The sequence below is a fragment of the Pseudomassariella vexata genome (genome assembly GCF_002105095.1).
Source record: "Pseudomassariella vexata strain CBS 129021 chromosome Unknown BCR38scaffold_4, whole genome shotgun sequence".
Classification (NCBI taxonomy): Eukaryota; Fungi; Ascomycota; class Sordariomycetes; order Amphisphaeriales; family Pseudomassariaceae; genus Pseudomassariella; species Pseudomassariella vexata.
In genome coordinates this window covers 2,733,242-2,752,557 of record NW_024467959.1, presented here as the reverse complement: position 1 = coordinate 2,752,557, position 19,316 = coordinate 2,733,242, and the positions used below count along the sequence as shown (strand labels likewise).

General features: G+C 51.7%; 9 protein-coding genes across 9 annotated transcripts; 6 read left to right on the top strand and 3 right to left on the bottom strand.

Annotated features, from left to right (window-relative positions):
* Positions 1–93: 93 nt before the first annotated feature.
* On the bottom strand, positions 94–1,154 carry BCR38DRAFT_483338 (uncharacterized protein; the record flags this gene model as incomplete). Its single annotated transcript, XM_040863617.1, has 2 exons — positions 94–882; positions 957–1,154. The coding sequence occupies 2 exons, from the start codon at positions 1,152–1,154 to the stop codon at positions 94–96; spliced, it is 987 nt and encodes a 328-aa protein (XP_040718356.1).
* A 963-nt stretch (positions 1,155–2,117) lies between these two features.
* Positions 2,118–2,497, top strand: BCR38DRAFT_407675 (uncharacterized protein; the record flags this gene model as incomplete). Its single annotated transcript, XM_040858191.1, has 2 exons — positions 2,118–2,134; positions 2,194–2,497. 2 exons carry the CDS (start codon positions 2,118–2,120, stop codon positions 2,495–2,497), a joined length of 321 nt encoding a protein of 106 aa, XP_040718355.1.
* A 4,845-nt stretch (positions 2,498–7,342) lies between these two features.
* On the top strand, positions 7,343–8,239 carry BCR38DRAFT_428005 (uncharacterized protein). Its single transcript, XM_040859869.1, has one exon. The coding sequence runs from the start codon at positions 7,549–7,551 to the stop codon at positions 8,020–8,022; it is 474 nt and encodes a 157-aa protein (XP_040718354.1). The 5' UTR covers positions 7,343–7,548; the 3' UTR covers positions 8,023–8,239.
* A 330-nt stretch (positions 8,240–8,569) lies between these two features.
* On the top strand, positions 8,570–9,072 carry BCR38DRAFT_163706 (uncharacterized protein). The gene is made up of 2 exons (XM_040853798.1): positions 8,570–8,763; positions 8,812–9,072. The coding sequence occupies exons 1-2, from the start codon at positions 8,603–8,605 to the stop codon at positions 8,975–8,977; spliced, it is 327 nt and encodes a 108-aa protein (XP_040718353.1). The 5' UTR covers positions 8,570–8,602; the 3' UTR covers positions 8,978–9,072.
* A 94-nt stretch (positions 9,073–9,166) lies between these two features.
* Positions 9,167–11,115, top strand: BCR38DRAFT_407673 (inner membrane protein yicO; the record flags this gene model as incomplete). The annotated part of the gene is made up of 3 exons (XM_040858190.1): positions 9,167–9,247; positions 9,317–9,585; positions 9,651–11,115. The coding sequence occupies 3 exons, from the start codon at positions 9,167–9,169 to the stop codon at positions 11,113–11,115; spliced, it is 1,815 nt and encodes a 604-aa protein (XP_040718352.1).
* A 164-nt stretch (positions 11,116–11,279) lies between these two features.
* Positions 11,280–13,260, bottom strand: BCR38DRAFT_365427 (autophagocytosis associated protein). Its single transcript, XM_040857229.1, has 4 exons — positions 12,389–13,260; positions 11,860–12,322; positions 11,671–11,794; positions 11,280–11,619 (listed from the first exon to the last, which is right to left on the bottom strand). Exons 1-3 carry the CDS (start codon positions 12,907–12,909, stop codon positions 11,741–11,743), a joined length of 1,038 nt encoding a protein of 345 aa, XP_040718351.1. The 5' UTR covers positions 12,910–13,260; the 3' UTR covers positions 11,280–11,619; positions 11,671–11,740.
* Positions 13,261–13,430: 170 nt separating this feature from the next.
* On the top strand, positions 13,431–14,292 carry BCR38DRAFT_163663 (60S ribosomal protein L37). The gene is made up of 5 exons (XM_040853797.1): positions 13,431–13,529; positions 13,612–13,620; positions 13,679–13,741; positions 13,862–13,933; positions 14,025–14,292. Exons 2-5 carry the CDS (start codon positions 13,617–13,619, stop codon positions 14,168–14,170), a joined length of 285 nt encoding a protein of 94 aa, XP_040718350.1. The 5' UTR covers positions 13,431–13,529; positions 13,612–13,616; the 3' UTR covers positions 14,171–14,292.
* A 188-nt stretch (positions 14,293–14,480) lies between these two features.
* On the bottom strand, positions 14,481–15,430 carry BCR38DRAFT_338279 (uncharacterized protein; the record flags this gene model as incomplete). Its single annotated transcript, XM_040855605.1, has 2 exons — positions 14,481–14,765; positions 14,843–15,430. The coding sequence occupies 2 exons, from the start codon at positions 15,428–15,430 to the stop codon at positions 14,481–14,483; spliced, it is 873 nt and encodes a 290-aa protein (XP_040718349.1).
* Positions 15,431–16,775: 1,345 nt separating this feature from the next.
* Positions 16,776–19,287, top strand: BCR38DRAFT_456399 (MFS general substrate transporter; the record flags this gene model as incomplete). Its single annotated transcript, XM_040861912.1, has 4 exons — positions 16,776–16,899; positions 16,966–17,277; positions 17,341–17,728; positions 17,787–19,287. The coding sequence occupies 4 exons, from the start codon at positions 16,776–16,778 to the stop codon at positions 19,285–19,287; spliced, it is 2,325 nt and encodes a 774-aa protein (XP_040718348.1).
* Between the last annotated feature and the right edge of the window lie 29 nt (positions 19,288–19,316).

Here is a 19,316-nt window from a genome sequence, read left to right as displayed (position 1 = left end):
GCGCTTCTGGTTATTGAGTCAGAACATAAAGTCTTGAGAATGAGCCCAAGTTAGTGTTGCTGAACGGAACATCCCCTGCATTCTATCCCTAGCCTAGCCCTCTTCGACTTGTGGCTTTTGATATTGCGCCGGTAGAGTCACACACACATCCCCAGCCATCTGATTTCCACCATAGTCCGAGTTCGGTGGTGTTATACGTGTCTCTGCCTCCGAATGGGCAGGGTCTCCCGGCCTTGACCAGAACGACATGCCGCCGGTAGTGTCCGTGGGCGAGGCTGGCCGTAGGAGCGGTGCGGCTGCGGCGGCTTCGAACTGTTCTGGCTGGTCCGGTTGTTGGCTCGCCCCCGCATTGTTTGTCTCCCCATCGTAGAAGGCCTGGCGGTCCTTCTCCTCCTGCTCCGTCTGTTGCTTGTGTTGCTCCATCTTGCTGTCCAGCGTCTCCGGTTCGTCCTGCTCGGGCTTTGGCATTTTCAGCTCGCGCCGCGTAAGTTCCACCTCGAGGATTCTGGTGCCGAAAGGCACTTTATTCCGCAGACCATCGTCATCGCGATCAAAGTATAGCGCCCAGGTCCCTGGGTACTCCTCGACTGCGACGAATCCCTCCCAGCCTTCGTAAGTCATGCGACGGTCCTGGCGCGTGCAATCGAACGGCCCTGTTAAGTTGGGCTGCGCAAATTGTCGAATTCCATATTTGACTTCGTACGTCTCTCTGTCGATGTAGATCCAATTCAGGATGGGCGCCTCGTCGGTGATGGTGCTCACAAGACCTTCGTAGCCGGCGTCTGGGTATGGCAGGAAGTATCCCGCGAATGGGTGTGGGCTGCGCGCAGGTTGGCCACTTTCGAGTTCCTCGTCCAGCGCGGTGCCTGTATTGATATACAGCTGGATGAACGCAAAGTCAGTCGCCCGTTTTGCAACTCAAACCCAATGCATGTCCATCAAAAGACAACACCAACCTTTGAATCTCTCAAAACGATCGACTTGTGGTTGATCTCACCACTCCGTATGGAAGGCTTCACGCACGTGGCTATGAGATTGCACCGTCGGCCTCGATGCTGTTCGCGGCGATTATCGGATTGACTCTGTCGAATGGCCTCCTGCGTGCCCAGCATAGCCGGGCACACCGAAATCGCGAGAAGCATCGATAGGACCATGGTAGCGGATAGCGGGTGCAATCGGTTTTGAAGATTCGTATGATTGTGTGATGGAGTTGTAGCGTTGAGCTGCCATAGTTTCTGAGCTGGTCATCACAATGTTCCTCAGCTCAGGGTCCGCGTACGCAGAGTCGTGTCCTTCTCAAGGCACGCGGCCAAAGTGACGTTCCCGCAACCCATGTCCCGTTTGCGGTTGTATAAGTCCATGGGCCTGTTACAGGATTGGCCTACCCCAGGAAATCTAGATCCGCCTGCGCTCTGACTCGGCAATTCGCCCGCCTAGGAGACTTTTGTCACCAGTGAGGCAAAATGGGTCGATCGTCGTGCGAGTCGAACCAGTATCACGCCATGATCCATTTTGCAACATATCCTTCATGTCAGTTAATGCGACGGTATAAAAGCTAGGGAGGCCTTGAGCCGCACCAGGGCGGACCCTCTTTGGGTGGACCTAAAGGAGACGTGGCTGAAGCGCAGTCCCTGCGTTTAATGCAGGGCGCGCCAAAAAAAATGCTCATCGATAATCCCAGCTACGAAACGGCGATTGAGCGGCGACGAAACAACACAACAGTCGATTTATGAATTTCATCAGACGATTCCGAATCGGGGGTGGGTGAACAAGATGCCTGGGAGGGTTGTTCCTGGACGACCAAAGTGAAACTTTGCGTGCCTTCGGCCATTTTGGCCTGTGGGAACAGAACAGCGGTACGGAGTATTGTTCAGTCGAGATCAGTGCTAGGCTAAAGACCCGAAAAGAAATTTGTTTTATATAAGAGCTGCCTGCTCGTCGTGTAGAGATTTGGCTTAGAACACATCATCAGCATCAACACCACTCCAAACACCAGCATCAACATCATCCTCCAGCTTCACAGCCTCAGACGAAAAGCAAATAGTTGCAACTCTTCAAACGACCTCACAACCTAATTCATCTGAATCCATCCCTCTCACAAAACAAATTCAGTCAAAATGGCCGCTCCTACTCCGTAAGTGCCCGCCAATGGTACTCACTTGCAGCAAACAAATCTCTAACATATCCATCCAGCAACAACCCCACTCTCGCAAAGACCAACACCATGTTCAGCAACAGCGACTCCGAGTCCGACGGCCAAGCCAGCGGCGGCCGCCGCCAACTCGTCAACACCCAAGGCGGCCCTAACTCCTCTCTCCCCCACCTACCTACCTCGAGCGGCCTCTCCCAGCCCGCCGGCCAGATGCTCCGCGGCGCCGTCGACGACAACGGAAGGCCTACCAAGGCCGCCCTTCTGGTCGGCATCAAGCTTGATCTTGAGGCCGAGGTGCACTTGACCGCTCGGGTTCGTGGTGATATCTGCATTGGTCTCTACTAGACGGCGATGGGCATGGCTACGGTTGCATTCGACTGATTTGTTTTGCGGTTCACTCTGATTTTTGGCTGGGTAGCTTGGGAAAAATGTATCTCTGTGTAGTTTAGCACTGAGGTTTTCATGTGACTACTCATTCGTATTGGGGAAGTGAAATGATGGCACATTTGAAGCAATATACCCAACTACACTTAACTACCATTTCATCTGCTTAACTTGGACGTCCTTACACATCGTAGTAATCAGGAATTATACTTATGATCCGCCCCGCCAGAAGAAGACTTACACCTCGACTTGGTCGACAGCGAAGTCTAATTGGTGGAAGTCGTACAAGCTATACTTGAGACTAGACCACTTTGGGGTTTCCCAATTTCTTCTCGTGAACATCTTCACCTTGTACAAGACTAAATCGATCTGTTTCAAAGGTAGAAACTCGACCAAATTCCAGAGAGAGTCTCGCTGCTGATAATGGACACTTCTCAATCACCACAACAGGTGAACTGAAGAGTGGATTGCTCGTCCAAAAGTGCAGCAGCACCCATGAGCCGGAATTCAAATTATCGTGTAAAATCTAAAAGCCTATACACCTTCTAGATATTCTTAGTTCCTCACTTTGTAAGATGGCAAGTCAATTTCAGATGTTAGGACCAGAAATAATGGAAACAATGCCGATCCCCCTTTGGCCGAACTGGACACACATGGTCTAGTTCAGGGTGGGCTCGCAGACACGGGCAGGTTTTTCTTTTCAGCTAATACTTTTCTTACTCCTCCGAGACCAGCGTAGTTGACAGCACATCCTCCAGATGCGGCTCAAGACCGACCTCGTCGTCTTCCAGCTCGCGGCGCTCATGTTCCTATTCTGCATCAATGGGGTCTGGATGGTATCTACCGGCGCCGACGCCGGGTTTTGAGGCCACGTCGATTGTGACCGCGTATGTACATGATTTTAGCGAACTGGAGGGGGTGCGGTTCGTGCTGGGTGCTGTTGAAAACGGGATGATGCCAGATATCGCTGTGAGTGATTATTGTTCTAGCAAAATTTTTTCTTGATAAAACGACGTTGATGGTTTCATGATGATACAACATTACCTCTCGCGGTGGTATTGCCGGTTTGAATTGAAGTTTCGTCTTTCGTTGTATGAGTATACCCGCGTTCACATGCATTAATTGTACAGCCGTCGTCATGGCACTCCTAGCCGGGGCATACGGCGGCCTCCTCGCTTCCGGAATTCTTAACATATCGCACTTCGGCACCTTCCCGGCGGCTTCTGGCGCACCATCTTCGTCATCGAAAGCCTAATCTCCATCTTCATCTTCCTCCTCGAAACCATCACCATTCAGGCTACGCCTTCTTTGCCCCGACCATCGTCCGCTCAATTTACCCGCATCGGTCCGGCGTCGCACAACAGCTATACACCGCGCCGCCCTACCTCGTTGGCGCTATGTGCATGCTAGCCGTGTATTAAGCGAGATAGAAGATAGACCGGAGGCAGGTGCTCGGTGCGGGGTGACCGCTGCTGGTCATGGTGGGGTATGCCATTTATTTGCTACGGGGAATGCCCCAGCGCGATATGCAGCGAAGTTCCTGATTGCGTGCACGCGGCATTTACGTGTGAGTCTTTCACACATGTCCAGTTCAGTGCGAATGTCGTGGGAGATTTGGCGACGGCGGTAGCCATTGCTGGAAATGCGTTTTTTGCTAATGTTCTTGGTAAGTAGCATCGGTCATAAAACCGTTCGGGTTTGTCATTGCCAAACAGCACGCTTTTAACAATACGGACGACGTTGTTAGACCAGCGCAAGAGTGGGACGAGGCTAAACTATCGACCTGAAAAATCCCCAACTGGAAATAGATGACTCTCCAGAGGATATGGGTAAATGAGTGCTATAGCAAGGGTGTTGGCGAAATCCTTTCCAAGTTACCAACATGGATCCCAATGGGCACGAATAGGCTGAACGAGGCATCTGATTGTGGTAGTGTAAGAGGCTGGCTGGCTGGCGCTCAAGTGCAAAGGCATCCCAAACTGCTCGTGATCATGGCACTTATATATGCTATCACCGAAATCTGTAATACACTATCCTTCAGGATTTTTATTATCCACATGTCTACCTAGATCAGCTCTGGTTGGACTTGAAAACTCCGTACACGTCACAACAAAACCTATAATATCGCCCTTGTCAGCTTGAAATTATGTGTATCAGCTCGTATTTTTCAGGACCTTCAATCAGATTTACATTGCCAACGAAGCGTGTCCAGGTGTGACTTACTTTGAGTGGTTGGCTAACTTCATATTTAGCTTTCAAGACTGATGACTTGGTCACGGTCGGCGGTAGGAATGCGACCTGCGGTATGGAGGGCGCGCTCAGCTAACCACCTATACTCATTCGAAGGTGGCAGCTCTGAAAAATAGATTTTACGTCATTACGTCTGCGTTGCTTCTATCCGTGACCGTTCTTACTATGGCGCAACACAGAGTCTCTACGTCAGGTAGTTTACATGGTGATGAACAGCTATTCCTTCCAATAAGGGTATTATAAGCCTTACGCAAGACTAGTCAAGACTCCTCTCAATGGAATCGTCTTAGTTCAAGAATGACTATAATTAGGTACAGAAACTTATTGATATTGCTTTCCGTGTTTCAATCAACTCACCAATATCGGCAAGATCTCATCTAGCACTATGCATTTCATCACCGCCAAGTTGGGATTCAGCCTCTCCCATGCGCTTCTCGTCACCGTCATGACAACCGCAATTGATCTATTCAAGAACGGTACGCATCTACAAATCCCCATTCACGTCAATGAAACCAATGCAGGCCACCAGACCCTCCAAATTGACAGCAATATTGACGCTGCCGAGTGGGCTGTAGACTGTAGACATGGAGTATGTTCAAACCCCGATATAATCATTCTGATATCTCTCACTTACTATTTACAGCACATGATCATCCCCCAACGCCACAGCTCGAGATTTCAGTCCTCTTCCCATAGAAAAATGATTACGTCATTGACTCTCGGTTGTGCATGCTGTCGACGCCGCCCTTGGTGCCGACTACTCCATCCTGACTATTCCCGCCTCGGCTCCGATCTTTCTTCAAACCCGATGCATACGATGTGCTGCAAACGCCTCTGCAAGCCGAGGTAATTGAAGAATCAACCGTCCTCACTCTCTCTGGAAGCTGCTCGAGGTTTCCAAGTTACCTTAACCACCAACATTTCAGATCTGATATCCTACGACGCCTCCAAGATAGTCCACGTAGGCCACTCCTGCGGCTCCATAACAACGAGCTTTGTACTCTCGACATACGCCAACCTCAGCCTGGCTGCAAGGCGACTTTTGATCCCAAAGTGCTGGAGGGGTATTATAGGGAGAAGCGGTAGCCAGTTCGGGTTGGGGTGGGGTTTAGGGGGCCGACGTAGGCGAGTAGAGTTTTCCTCCTACCGCTTGTTCATGATGATGAAATAATATAGGAGGTTTTTGCTTGACAATATATGTGTGCTAACAGTCTAGTAGACCTTCCTTGGAGAATTCGATTTCGCCTTCTGTGCCTGACACTGCAACAATGCGTACGACCTCGATGAGATCAGGAGTTCAAGGGCTTAGGGTCAAGACAAGCCCCCAAGCTCCGCTCAAGTTTACCTCCATCTGCAGTCTTTTGACCAGACTGTAGATAATTGTCAAATCCCTAGGTTAGACAATAATCCTGGCATGGAACCAATGATACCATCTCTGAATGGTTGCATGCGAATTCGTACCTTTCCAGTTCATGTCATATTCAGATGAACGGCAGGGGCATCCTAGATAGTTGGGAAATTTCGTTCTACCGATAAATTTACGGACTTAACCACTCCCATTCGATAATAAGCATGTGTGATATTCCATAACTTGCTCTAATATCGTGGCCATGGTTATCGTCATCATCCCGCTGGATTCCGGTATGATGACATCATTATTCACTACGAATGGACATCACGCTTATAATGAATAGCACGAGATAATTATGACCTCCTTACTGCAACACAACGAATTACTCTTCAAATGACACTGTTAGTGCATGCGTTCCACAGTCGTTCAGCCCACAGTACCTTCACTCCTCGGGCGAGCATCTGTGTCCCGCATTTATCGCTTTGAAGACAAAGCCTGACCGCAGAGGGGAGACAATCGGTGTAGTCAGCTTGCCATGGCTGCTAACACCAGGAGCCATGGTACCTCTTGCCCATCGGCATCTTCTTCCAAGGATTAGTACGTTTAATCAAGACCTAACACTTGCATCTTCAGTCTCACGCTACCTCCCGGTTGTGTGTCCTTCAACGTAGGCAGAATGCCGGTAATGACGGCGTCGTATCGGCACTTACACAAATGGCCTTAGGCGCATTGTTGTGGGTGGCTGTGCTACGGATCTCAACATCTGCATGGATTAAGTCGTCAGTTTATGGGTAGAGCGGCAGTATGTAGCACAACAGTATGTAGCACAGCAGTATGTAGCACAGCAGTATGTAGCACAGCAGTATGTAGCACGGCTTCCTTGATGGAACTAGCGTGGGAATGTAACTTACTTGAACGTCTGGTCCATTCCCAAATAGCTTATGGTAAAATGCTAGCATAGGTATGTCTTTTGGCAAAACTGACGGTCCCGTGCCGATGCTTGTATGTTAGGAACTTTGTCCGTGACGAGTTCACTTTCAAATCAGCTGAAGAATGGCAATGCTGTGCAACCTACCACAGCTAGTTGGTACAGAAGGTAGCCTAGGGGCAACACAACTTTCGGAGAGGAGACGCGACGTTGACCATGACCTGCCCTGGTGTGCTACAACGTCCCCAGTCCCGGCTGCTGCCGGCAATGTTTCTCCCACAGACATGGCATTGGACGTTGAGAGACAGAGGTCGCACAGACTTTATTAGATGTCTCGATTTACATGTCCGATATATCCCAGGATTCAAACCCAACCACCTGACGAGGACAAATGAAGGAATACCAACCGCGACAAAAGGAAGGAGGGTGATCCCAGCCGTTGCACAGGATACTTGCTAACCGCTCATCTTGGTAAAGGAGGCCATGGGCAGCGTAGGTGCGGAATACCCGGGCATCGTCGTAGAGCGCATGTTGTATCAGAGGCGGAGAGATCGAGGGTATGATGGCGCATCAACTCATGCTGAAGAATCGAAAATGATTGACAAACGTGTCGACTCAGCCTCAAGTCAGTCTCGGTCCCTTCTGAGTCGTAACCACGGACCTTATTTCGACCTCACTCCTTCCTCGGTACGAAGTTTCGACCAAGCCGACCAAGTAAACCAAGCCCAACTGTCTCATGGCAGCGCAAGGAGCATTTTACTATATCAACCGCTTGCTTCCCTTTCAGCACTCTTCAATCTTCAAACGTCGGCCATCGGCGAACCGAGCCAGGTTGAGCTGTCCAGGGCGCCGGAAAGCAGGTCTTGGCCGTTTCTTGGCGAGATAGGCCGATTTTCCTCATTTTGTCTAGCAGCAAGGAATGGTTTCGTAAGCCCGCGAGGATTTTCAGTGGCTTGACAAGGGCGGCAAGTATTTGCGATTTTTATCGCAGGTAGCAGCGGGGCAAGCCAGCTCACGATTACGTGCACTTGACTTTCTTAATTTGATTCAAATTGACATTCTAGCGGAATACCGTCAGCGGCATCGATTCCCTTGTGACTGGTGCTAGGGAGAGGATCCAGAAAATCCGACATAGGATTGGTCGCCGGTATCTGTCAGTTGAGGCATCGGCCCGGTGGCCCGGTTTCTTGCGGTGGCTCCAACTGTCAATTTAAAGAACGATTGGGCCACTGCGACGGTCTTCGGCGAACCGCAATAAATACTTGAAGCTATCCCCATGTCACCAAGATGCAAGCTCTCAGCCACGGCTGAAAAGCCAGTTATCGTGGTTGGTATGAATTGATTGTCAATCAGCAATAAACTTTTCAGAATAGCAACAACCCGCAATTCTAGCTTCAATACCACGAAGACGCGGTCGAGATCGAATATGTTTACTTATATCTGGACTCTGCTGTAGGTACGAATATCGGCCGCCCCGTCACGATATGCTAGCGGCCGGCGCTTGCCTCGATCGAGTCTGACGCCAATTGCACAAATCATGCTTGAAGTTAAGCTTGTCTTGGCATTGTTCGTCTTCAGCTCGAAGCTAGGGCCGCTGCTGATAAGGGCAGACCTGTACTTCATAGGTCATATTATCCCATTTGATTTGTTGCTTTTCCGTCACCACCTCCGAGGCTACCTTACAGATGCTAGGATAGAGTCAGCACAGGATCCCTGTTTTTCTCTTTAATCTGCTGACTGGCCCAGGTGGAAGATGAAGTTGCATATGGGACCCCGCCTGCTAGGGAGTCCAGTTGCCTGGCCCTCGAGGTTTTTGATCAGGATCGACTGGCAGTTGCATGGGCATGTAAAAGTACTTATACATATATATATATTTCCCTGGGGCCCATCCTCGCTCTTGCCTTGCGCCTAGAGGACATCACGTCGCGTGACAGCTGCCCGGCAGGATCGATCCAAGATAATTTATGCGCGAGGAGACAAGACGTCACTCTCTCGAGGACCACATTGGATTGAGTTTTGGTCACTGAGCGACAGGATTGGGCTTGGGTGAACTTGTTGCCGTCGCTAGGTTGTTCCCGGCGGTCTTACGGAAACCGGCACAATGGGTTTCGTTCACAACACCAATGCGAAAATCGCCACCAGTCCGATTGGACGATGGTTTCGACTCGATGGCTCTGGTCACGTAAGTTGCGACTGTTTTGTCTAGACAAGGAAAAATAACAATGCAGATGGCTGACGAGAAATCAAACAGCACAAGGAACGGAAGGGATCGTACTTCTTCACCGAGTTGCGAGCCGGCCTGGCCACTTTCTTCGCCATGGCTTACATCATTGCTGTCAACGCCTCCATTATCGCCGACACGGGTGGCACATGTGTCTGCAATGGCGGGGCCAGCGATCCCATTTGCAATGACAACACGGAATACAACCTCTGTGTAGCTGAGGTCCGACGTGATATGGTGACGGCCACTGCCGCCATCTCGGCCCTGGCTTCATTCTGCATGGGTCTGTTTGCCAATTTGTGAGTTTTGCAGTCTAGTTCGATCCAATCGTTGAGCCTCACGACTTACACCGTGTGACAAACAGGCCGCTCGGTCTCGCTCCCGGCATGGGAGTAAACGCCTACTTCGCCTACACCGTCGTCGGATTCCACGGAAGTGGCCAAATACCCTATTCCGTCGCCTTAACGGCCATCTTCGTCGAAGGCTGGATCTTCTTCGCGCTCGCCATCTTCGGCATGCGCCAATGGCTCGCCCGCGCCATCCCCCGCTCCATCAAGCTCGCCACCGGGGTCGGCATTGGTCTCTTTCTGACCCTCATCGGCCTCACCTACAGCGAGGGTATCGGCCTGATCCTAGGCTCTACCTCTACCCCCACCGAACTGGCCGGCTGCCACCCTTCTTCGTACGAAAATTCCGAGAACGGCCTCTGCCCGAACAGCGACAAGATGCGCAACCCGACGATGTGGATCGGCATCTTCTGCGGGGGCATCATGACCACGATCCTGATGATGTACCGCGTCAAGGGGGCCATCATCATGGGTATTCTGCTCGTGAGCATCATCTCCTGGCCGCGCACCACGAGCGTCACCTACTTCCCTTACACTGCCGAGGGCGACGACGCCTTCGACTTCTTCCGCCGCGTCGTCGACTTCCACCAGATGACCAAGGTCCTCAACGTGCTGAAGTGGGACGTCTCCGCGTACGGGGGCCAATTTGGTCTCGCGCTTATCACGTTTCTCTATGTGGATATTCTTGATTGTACCGCTACTTTGTATTCCATGGCCCGCTTTGCCGACGTTGTTGATCCTGTCACCGAGGACTTCGAGGGCTCCTCCATCGCGTACATGGTCGACGCCGTCGGCATCTCCATCGGTGCCGTCCTTGGCACCTCCCCGGTAACAGCATATATCGAGTCCGGCGCCGGAATATCCGAGGGCGGTAAGACTGGGCTGACGGCCATGGTTACCGGAATCTGCTTCTTCATCTCCATCTTCTTCGCGCCCATCTTCGCGTCCATCCCGCCCTGGGCTACGGGTTGCGTGCTCATTCTCGTCGGAAGCATGATGATCAAGTCCGTCACCGAGATCAACTGGACGTACATGGGCGATGCCGTCCCGGCGTTCATCACGATCATGCTTATGCCGTTTACGTACTCCATCGCCAACGGCCTCGTTGGTGGAGTATGCTCCTACATCCTTATCAACACCATCATCTGGCTCGTCGAAAAAGCTTCAGGCGGCCGCATCGTCCCGCACAACAAGGCCGAGAAGGATCCCTGGACGTGGCGCGTCCCCGGTGGTGTCCTGCCGCCGTGGACGGTAAGGCTGGCCAATGGGAAGAAGGACTTTTGGCGCGAGGATACTAAACTCCACCATGATGTGCCGGTTGAGGGCGAGTCGGCATCCGCTGGGTCGGATGGCTTGGTGCACGCGCATGCTGGTGTGAAGCATGAGAAGGTCGGCAAGGAGTTTGATGACAGTCCTGATTCTGTTAACCACGGGTCGAACGTCGATAAGTCCAATGAGATCATGCCCGAGAAGATGAGCTAGAGGTTTGTGTCCTGGGTGCGGTTGAGAGAGGGGACGATTTTTGGTAAAAGGACGTGGCGATGGCTTGAGTTGTACATTTGCTCTGGATCATGTAATATTATGACACATATGTTGAGTTGAGGGAACGTTATTAGATATACCCATGAGATTATTGAGTTTGGAGAACTTGACTTGCCGAACCCGAGGTTTTTAATCATCTGTGACGCCCTGTCCAAGCTACAGTATGGCTTATCATTCCAGCAGTTGCCCTGCTGTGCTGTAGTGTACTTGCCCAGTGTATGTGACATAACAAGCCGTCATCGAGCTAAAGGGGCAAAATCCGGAGGAACCAGTCACAGAACAAATGTATCGTTACATGACAATGCTGTGTATTAGACAGGGCTTAGTATCAATCAACTCTAGAAACGCAACCACCAGTTTGCTCTATCCATAGCTGCCGCATCCAACCGTTCCAACGCCTTAAGCTGCAAATGGCATCAAAGTCTTGCGGCATTACGACTACAACTGCTGAGGGTCAGAAGGAGCAACATACAAAGGTCAAGTCGTAGGACCTACCATGAAACCATATTCAGGACCAGGGTAAAAACACTGGTCGTGAACGAAAGAACCGAGGAAACATCATCACTTATACGCCCATCGTGAAGTCGTGTTCGATGCCAGGTGTAACACTCGCCATGAACTGAAAAGGAGTTAGCTCAAAGTCACATCCAAACAATAAACAAAACACAAAGTTTTGATGCATACCTTGAGGAAGACGACCAGGTATTGGTCGACGCGAATAGCTACCTCCTGATCCTCAGCCTCAACTTCCTCCCATTCATCATTGCTAGACTCTGCGGCGGCCTCGGCGCTCTTCACGTCGAGTTTGTTGATCTCGTCGACCAGGCCTTCCATGCCCGCGTCATGGCCAACAGACTTGCCAGCCTTCATCTTGTCCCGTCGGATCTTCAGGGCTGCATCGGCACGATCCAGAAGCGTCTTCATAACGGATGCATGCTTGCATGGGTGCACACTGGCCATCTTGACATTGTGAGCGAAAAAGGGGAAGTCCTCCAAAGTAACTGTCTTGTCCTTGTAGTCGCCAACAATGTCCTCCATCATCAGTTGCGGAGCAAGCGGTTGTCCTTCCGAGTAGCCCGACAAGTAGAGACGAGGAGTGCGGTAATACGGCGAATACATAATGTAAAGAGTGTAAGTGCGACGGGCGCTGCATATGATATCATATTAGCGCTGGTAACCCTGCAGGCAATGTGATCTGGTGACTTGAACCTACCCTGTCTTCTTGCGCGCATCGGTATCTCTAATGATCGCCTCGTCATCGTCCTCTTCGTCTTCCATGTCTGGAATCTCATCCTCCTCCTCTATGTGTCCGATGTTACCCGCATCGTCGACCGTCCGAACATCGCGTGCCTTTAGGGGTTGTGAGCTGCTCAGACCACCAGTGCGCAACCAACCATCATCGTCATTAGCTTGACCCTTGGATTTGAAGTCATCGCCATCGCCAACCACCGCTTCCTCATGGCCAGCATCACCAGCAAAGTCGTCATCGAGACGACGGTGGCAAGGCACGTTGCGCGTCACAAGATATTGCTTTTCGACGGGTAGATGGGCAGCTCGCTTGGACTCAGAGTCGGCCGCAGCCCACTGCCAGGTGGGGAACTTGAAGACTAGGTAATCGCCTGCGGCAACAAACTCCTCGGGTGTAATCTGACCGGTCTTACGAAACGTCGAGGTATGCGACACGGGCGTGTACTTGTCCCGAATCGTGTTGACCGTCGAGTAAAGCAAATTCATTGTGGCTGGTTGGTTTGGTTGGTTCTGAGAACCGTGATAGGTACAGGCGAAGCGGGGTCCAACAAAGAGATGCTGAAAGTGCTGGTCTGGTTGCTCGTGAGAAAATGCAGGATTTACTTGGTAGGGAAGGGGGGTGAAGAAACAAAGGATGAGCTTGAGAATGGAAACATTAAACGTAGAAGAAGAAGGTGAATGATCCGATACCTGATGCAAGAAAGACAACCTTCGTACGGAGCAGCTCTAGGCCACCACTCAACCTTCGTGGTTTGTCACAAGGCTCTTTGACAGGCACGCCTCCATCGATCACCGGGATCCCTGCGCGTAGAGGGGTAGCAGGCCAGTGGCTTGCTTTATCGCTGATAACGATGTCTGGCAAGCCCCACACCGTATATATTACTGTTTCTAAATGTTATGCCGCACGGTATTAGTAAGGACCAACCGAGCCAGTTCTGCCCTTTTTGACCACCTGCCCCGTCCAGTGCCCCCCTTGGCCTGTAGGGTCGGCTAGCCACCCACAACTCCTGCCCGAAAAGCCAGGAAAATTCCACTCAACTTTTCGAGGCGAACAAGCTCACTTCAATTTCACAACCCGCCAAAGTGCCCATTGGAACCAGTTGAAGGTATGTCATTTTCTTCCCATAGGGACCTCCGAAATATATTTTCTGGATCTTCAAGTTTACTGACACTCCTTCCGCCGCAGAGTCAAGATGAGTTCGTAACCCTCGCGACCGGCCAAAATTAACGACGAAATACTGACAGCGCAAAACAGCCAAGGGAACTTCCAGCTTCGGCAAGCGCCACAACAAGACGCACACTCTGTGCCGACGATGCGGTTAGTCATGACGAACGATCCCCGAGGGTTTCAGTCGAGTAAGGACGGGCTGTGGTCATCTGCTGGGAACCCGCAACACGTCCGAGGCCGCATCAGGAGGGCTGACACGTTCGAATTCAGGTCGTCGATCCCTCCACATCCAGAAGCACACCTGCTCCTCGTGCGGATACCCGTCTGCTAAGACGCGAAAGTGTACGTTTACCACGGCAATGTCAATCCCGGACACCAGGAACCAGATACCCATGACAGGCATGCGAGACTAACTGTGGTGGTGGTTGAACAGACAACTGGAGCGAGAAGGCCAAGCGCAGAAAGACCGTCGGTACCGGCCGCATGCGCTACATGAAGGATGTCTCGCGCCGCTTCAAGAACGGATTCCAGACCGGTGTCCCCAAGGACTCGCGCGGCCCAGCGGCTGTGAAGGCATAGAGGGTTGGAAAGGTAGCATCATGACAATTCGACGGATGGTTTCGGCGTGAAAATGGTCTGCAAATTTGGACTGGTTCATGGATTCACATACATCTCTGCGGTCTAGGGGCACGTTATGGTAGCAATTGACCACACGATTGCTTGCTTTTCCCACACAATCTGGCCGTCTCTGCCTCAGAAGCTGGCACCACTTGCATCAGTGGATGGACCGTGGCGAATTGCTGCAAAGAGGCAGTGATAGAGCATGGCTTGTGGGATGTCTAGCTCTCAGGGTTTGAGTTTACTTTCAAACCAACAGAAATCGTTAAGACTATTGGCCACGTTCAAACACGCGAACTCCTCCATCACCACCCACAAAATACAGCAGCTCTCGTTCCTCAACAAGTGTTCCGGTGGCATTACCGCCATGAGTGACCCTCAGCACTCCACTGACATCTCTCGCCGTGCCCGTGTCCAGCATCCTCAAACTGATAACCATTTCTGCCTCGTGCGCGAGAGATAACGTGAAAGCCGCATGCTCCTTTTCGAGCATAGTCGTTTGGGCAGAGATGAGGGGCTCATCTGCGGACAAGGTCACAATGGACGAATGAACTTTCTATTACAGTGTTCATCATTAATCAAGTGCTCTACGAACAAACTATCATGAATCCTCATCCCCGCAACAGCACTTACCTCTCGTATGTCCAGCAGAATCTCCTGCAGTACCAACCCTGATATCGTCTTCCCCGATGCCGCCAGGAGCAAGTCCGGACCGTCCAAGACCAGCATAATTTTCGAGTCTGGACGCGTAACCCGTAGTCCCGTTACGGCTTCGTTCAACTCCTTGCGTAGTTCCTGTACCGTAGCACCAGATAGAACCCTCGTGCCCGCACCGCCGCCGCCGGCGCTGGGCTTGCTCTTCAGACCACCAGGAGGAGTAAACAATCCACTCAACCCATCGACGAAGACGAACCTGCCCCGTCGCGAGAGACCGTCGAGGTCGATCCCCAGCCGACCGGCGCCTTCCTTCCAGAACGCGTGGTCGCGCAAGAAGCTCACGAGGATGACAGACACTTCGTCATCTTCTCCTGTCTCACCCGCCTCTTTCGTGGCGCTGCCATCGCGCTGAGACGATGTGGATGATGATGCGAGGAAAGAGCACAGGTACCGCTGCACAAGCCAGTTGGTACTGGCGCCCAGGACATTGGTGAGGAGGATGAGGGATGTCTCGGGTGGGAGGCGTAGGTAGAGCTCTAGGAGTGGTGGAAGGCGGGAGGTCATTGTGCAATGTCAAAATTTGTGCGTAGATGAGACGTGTTAGATGACTGTAAATCTACTGCTTTTGCATGCGATGTCGTGGGTGATAGATAAAATGCGGCGTAAAGCCGTTATGTGTGAGGCTAGCGAAAGGGTACAATTGTATAGCGCCCCGTTGGCGAATCAGACGACCAAAGTAGGGTGGATCACCCCTAATGCCGAGTGCCGTCATAGGGTCTTATCTTTTGCACCAAGCATGTAGCTAATGGCTTCCATAAGGCCAAGAGCAATGGACTATGTGGTCGAACAGGAAGCGGCAACAATGCTTTCACACACGCTCTTTTCCATCTTACGATATCCATCGATCATCTACTAGCACTCACGAACCACTATCCAACATTGCCTCCGTAGGTCTGCTGCCCAAGTGGGTTCTTCGCCGTCTAGTGCAGATGGTGCAAACGTCTTCGGCGGGGTGGCTAATCCACATCAACTCTGAAGCAGCCTGGGGATTGGTACTCATGGGTGACGTCGACTTGGGTGAGCGACACCGCCTGACAGAGGATGAGTATCTCAAACTGCTGTCATCTCATCGTATTACTTTCTCAAAGAACTTATCTATGGCTGGGTATCTTCTTCGATGCTGGTGCCTCTCATATTTTCTCATGGACGACCCTTTGAGGTCTCTGTTTTTGCTGATCGTCCAGTGTCATGTCTCGGGGTTGTTTCTCTTGCTTTCTCTCCATGATTGCATACCTTGAGATCTTCGCCCACTCCACACACCACAGAAACGCATTCTGCGGGATTTTGGAGCTAGTGTTGACACCCTGAGACTCAGCAAGTGCTACTTGTTCATCTAGTTCAGACTATATCTCGGATCGTTGCTGCCGGTTATTGACTTTCAGGTTCGGCCGTTTCGCACTAATGTCGAGTCAAAAGCGGGATCTTACTCTATAGTGTCCGCCATCCGGGTGATTTGGACCCGTAGGTGTTCATCAAAAAGTGCACGCTGACTTGAACCTTCCTCATTTCTGGGACGGCAAGCTGCAGGAGCTCAGTCGGTGAGCCAAGCATCTCTCTCCACTACCAGAGAAGCCGCGAGTTCCTGCTTGTAGAGAAATCTCCAAGAAATATCAAGGTGGTAATTTTTGTACTTTTTATCACAACTGAAGCAACATTTTCTTCACTTCGGATAACCTAGACCCTAGCAACCAGCTCACAACCCGTTCTATTTATAATATTGTTTGGCGCCACTCGTATATCGTCCATGCTCGCCTGCTTCTGATCGGCGAGGAAGAATCAAATCGGCGCCGGGCCGGCGTCGCCCAGGATGGCAAAGGAAGGGGTTCAAGCGTGGCGGCGAAGATGGAGGATGCCGTTTGGAAAGGAAAATGCGCGCGATATAGAGTCAGCAAACGAACCCGAGGAGAAAAAGCAAGGGATTTCAAAATGGAACATGGGCATGTTGAACGACAAGCAGACCATCGAAGTGCCCGGTATGTTGACTTGTTTGGCTCCAATCAAGGCACAACAATACACAGGTATACTGACAAACACTGCAGGCTCGGTTTTGCTGCTTGCAAAAGATTACAATCAGCCTCTCGGTCTACGCAACACTCCGGCTAGATCGTCTCAATCATCCCTGCCTACGGGCATCCCGGTGGCAGCGCCATCGCTCCCTGCAGGAGATGACACGAAGAAGACCAAGGATGGTCAGATCATCCTGGAACCACAGCCTGATGATTCATGCAATGACCCCCTAAACTGGCCTGCGTGGCGTCGCGATCTAGCTTTGGTATCATTAGGGCTTTACTGCATGGTGGGAGGAGGTATCACGCCTCTGTTGGCGAGCGGATTCACTAATATTGCCGAAGGTGAGTTTTCTGGTCTAGTTCTGCATCAGCCTATCCATGTCACTGACTTGAGGTGTCCTGCAGATTACGATATTGAATTGTCTCAGGTGTCACTGACGACTGGACTGTACATGCTTGGACTCGGTATTGGCTGCGTCATCTTCTCGCCCACGGCCATCTTGTTCGGCAAACGCCCTGTCTATCTGTTTAGCGCCATTATCTTTATCCTCTCTTCGATATGGTGCGCTCTGTCTCCCAGCTTCACCTCGCTCATCTTGGCGAGGGTATTTCAGGGCATTGCTGTCAGTCCCGTCGAGGCTTTACCATCTGCCACCATTGCCGAGATCTTCTTCTTGCACGAGAGAGCTTTTCGCATTGGGATATATACCCTGCTTTTACTGGGGGGCAAGAACTTGATACCGCTTGTCAGTGCGGCTATCATTCAAAGTCTTTCATGGCGTTGGGTGTTCTGGTGCGCTCTTACTCCTTCCACGTTATCCAGGGGTAGGACTAATACATGAGAATCCCAGGATCGTTGCTATGCTCGTTGGGTTCTGCGGCATCTTGCTGTTTCTGTTTGTGCCCGAGACGTTCTGGGACAGATCCCCAGTTCCGAGGTCTCGACAGCCATCGAGACGGCCAAGCTTGTTCCGTAGGAAATCTTCGGCGACGCATTTCATCCCGGGACTACATCGAAAGGACGTCAATGCCACACACAGCGCGGATCATCCAGCAGCTCCCGAGGTAATGGCCAGCGAGGGCTCGACTAAAATAGCAGTGCATCCTCACCAACACAAAAATGTACATGTCGGGTTCGCTTCAGACTCTGAGCCTGAGCATGGCCACCAATCGGAGTCAGATTCTCACCCTGTGGATTTGGTGGTGTCATCACAGCCAAAGATGGCCGATACGCCCGAAATTCCCGACAGGAAGGGTTCCGCTGCCTCACCTAGTGGAAGGCGGAAACCTAGACCCATTATCATACCCCCTCGTCCAATGATGGCGCCTGAAGGACTAGGTAGTAGTATATTTGGACCGCCAATGACACCAGCAGCGGGGGGGCTTTTCCCCCCAACGCCAGATCTCCGAAACTTCAACTCGCCATATTACGAAAGAATCTCGAACGAATACTTTGAAAGCTGGGAGACTGCAATGCAGCGAGAAGTGCATTCCGAAATCGGCTCCGCTACCCGTGAAACCCACAGTGAGAAGATGTCCATCGCAAGCCTCCAGGCAAGAACTGGCGGACAAGCATATACCCACGCCCTGCGCCACGCCCCACCCCAATCCTTCCACCAACAACTCCGCATCTACCACTGCCGCCTCAGCAAGGACAGATGGTGGAAAGTCTGTATTCGGCCCTTCATTCTCTTCGCCTACCCCGCCGTCCTTTGGTCCGCAGCAATCTACGCCTTCTCCATCGGCTGGCTCATCGTCATCTCCGAATCCGTCGCCGTGATCTTCCGCGAGGGAACTTACCACTTCAGCGCGCTGGCCACAGGGCTCATCTACCTCTCCCCCTTCATCGGCGGCATTCTCGGCTCCGCCGTCGCGGGGAAAGTCAGTGATATTGTCATCCAGTTCATGGCGCGCCGCAACGGCGGCCTCTACGAACCCGAGTTCAGACTGCTCATGGCCTTCCCCGTGGCTATAACTACCGTGATAGGACTCGTGGGTTTCGGCTGGTCGGCCAGCGTCAACGATCCCTGGATCGTGCCCACGCTGTTCTTCGGCATCGTCTCGTTCGGCTGCTCGTTGGGCTCTACTACCGCCATTACGTTTTGTGTCGATAGCTATAGGCAGTATGCGGGAGAGGCGCTCGTCACGCTGAATTTTAGCAAGAACGTGCTGCATGGGCTGGTGTTTAGTTTGTTTGTCACCGGGTGGTTGACGCATGACGGGCCTAAGACGGTGTTTGTTTGGATTGGCGTTATGCAGTTGATTGTGCTTTGCTCAACGGTGCCGATGTATATCTTTGGGAAGAGGGCGAGGATGTGGACTGTGAGAAGGAATTTCATGGAGAAGTTTTAGTTAAGGGATGGCGTAATTGGGTCATGGTA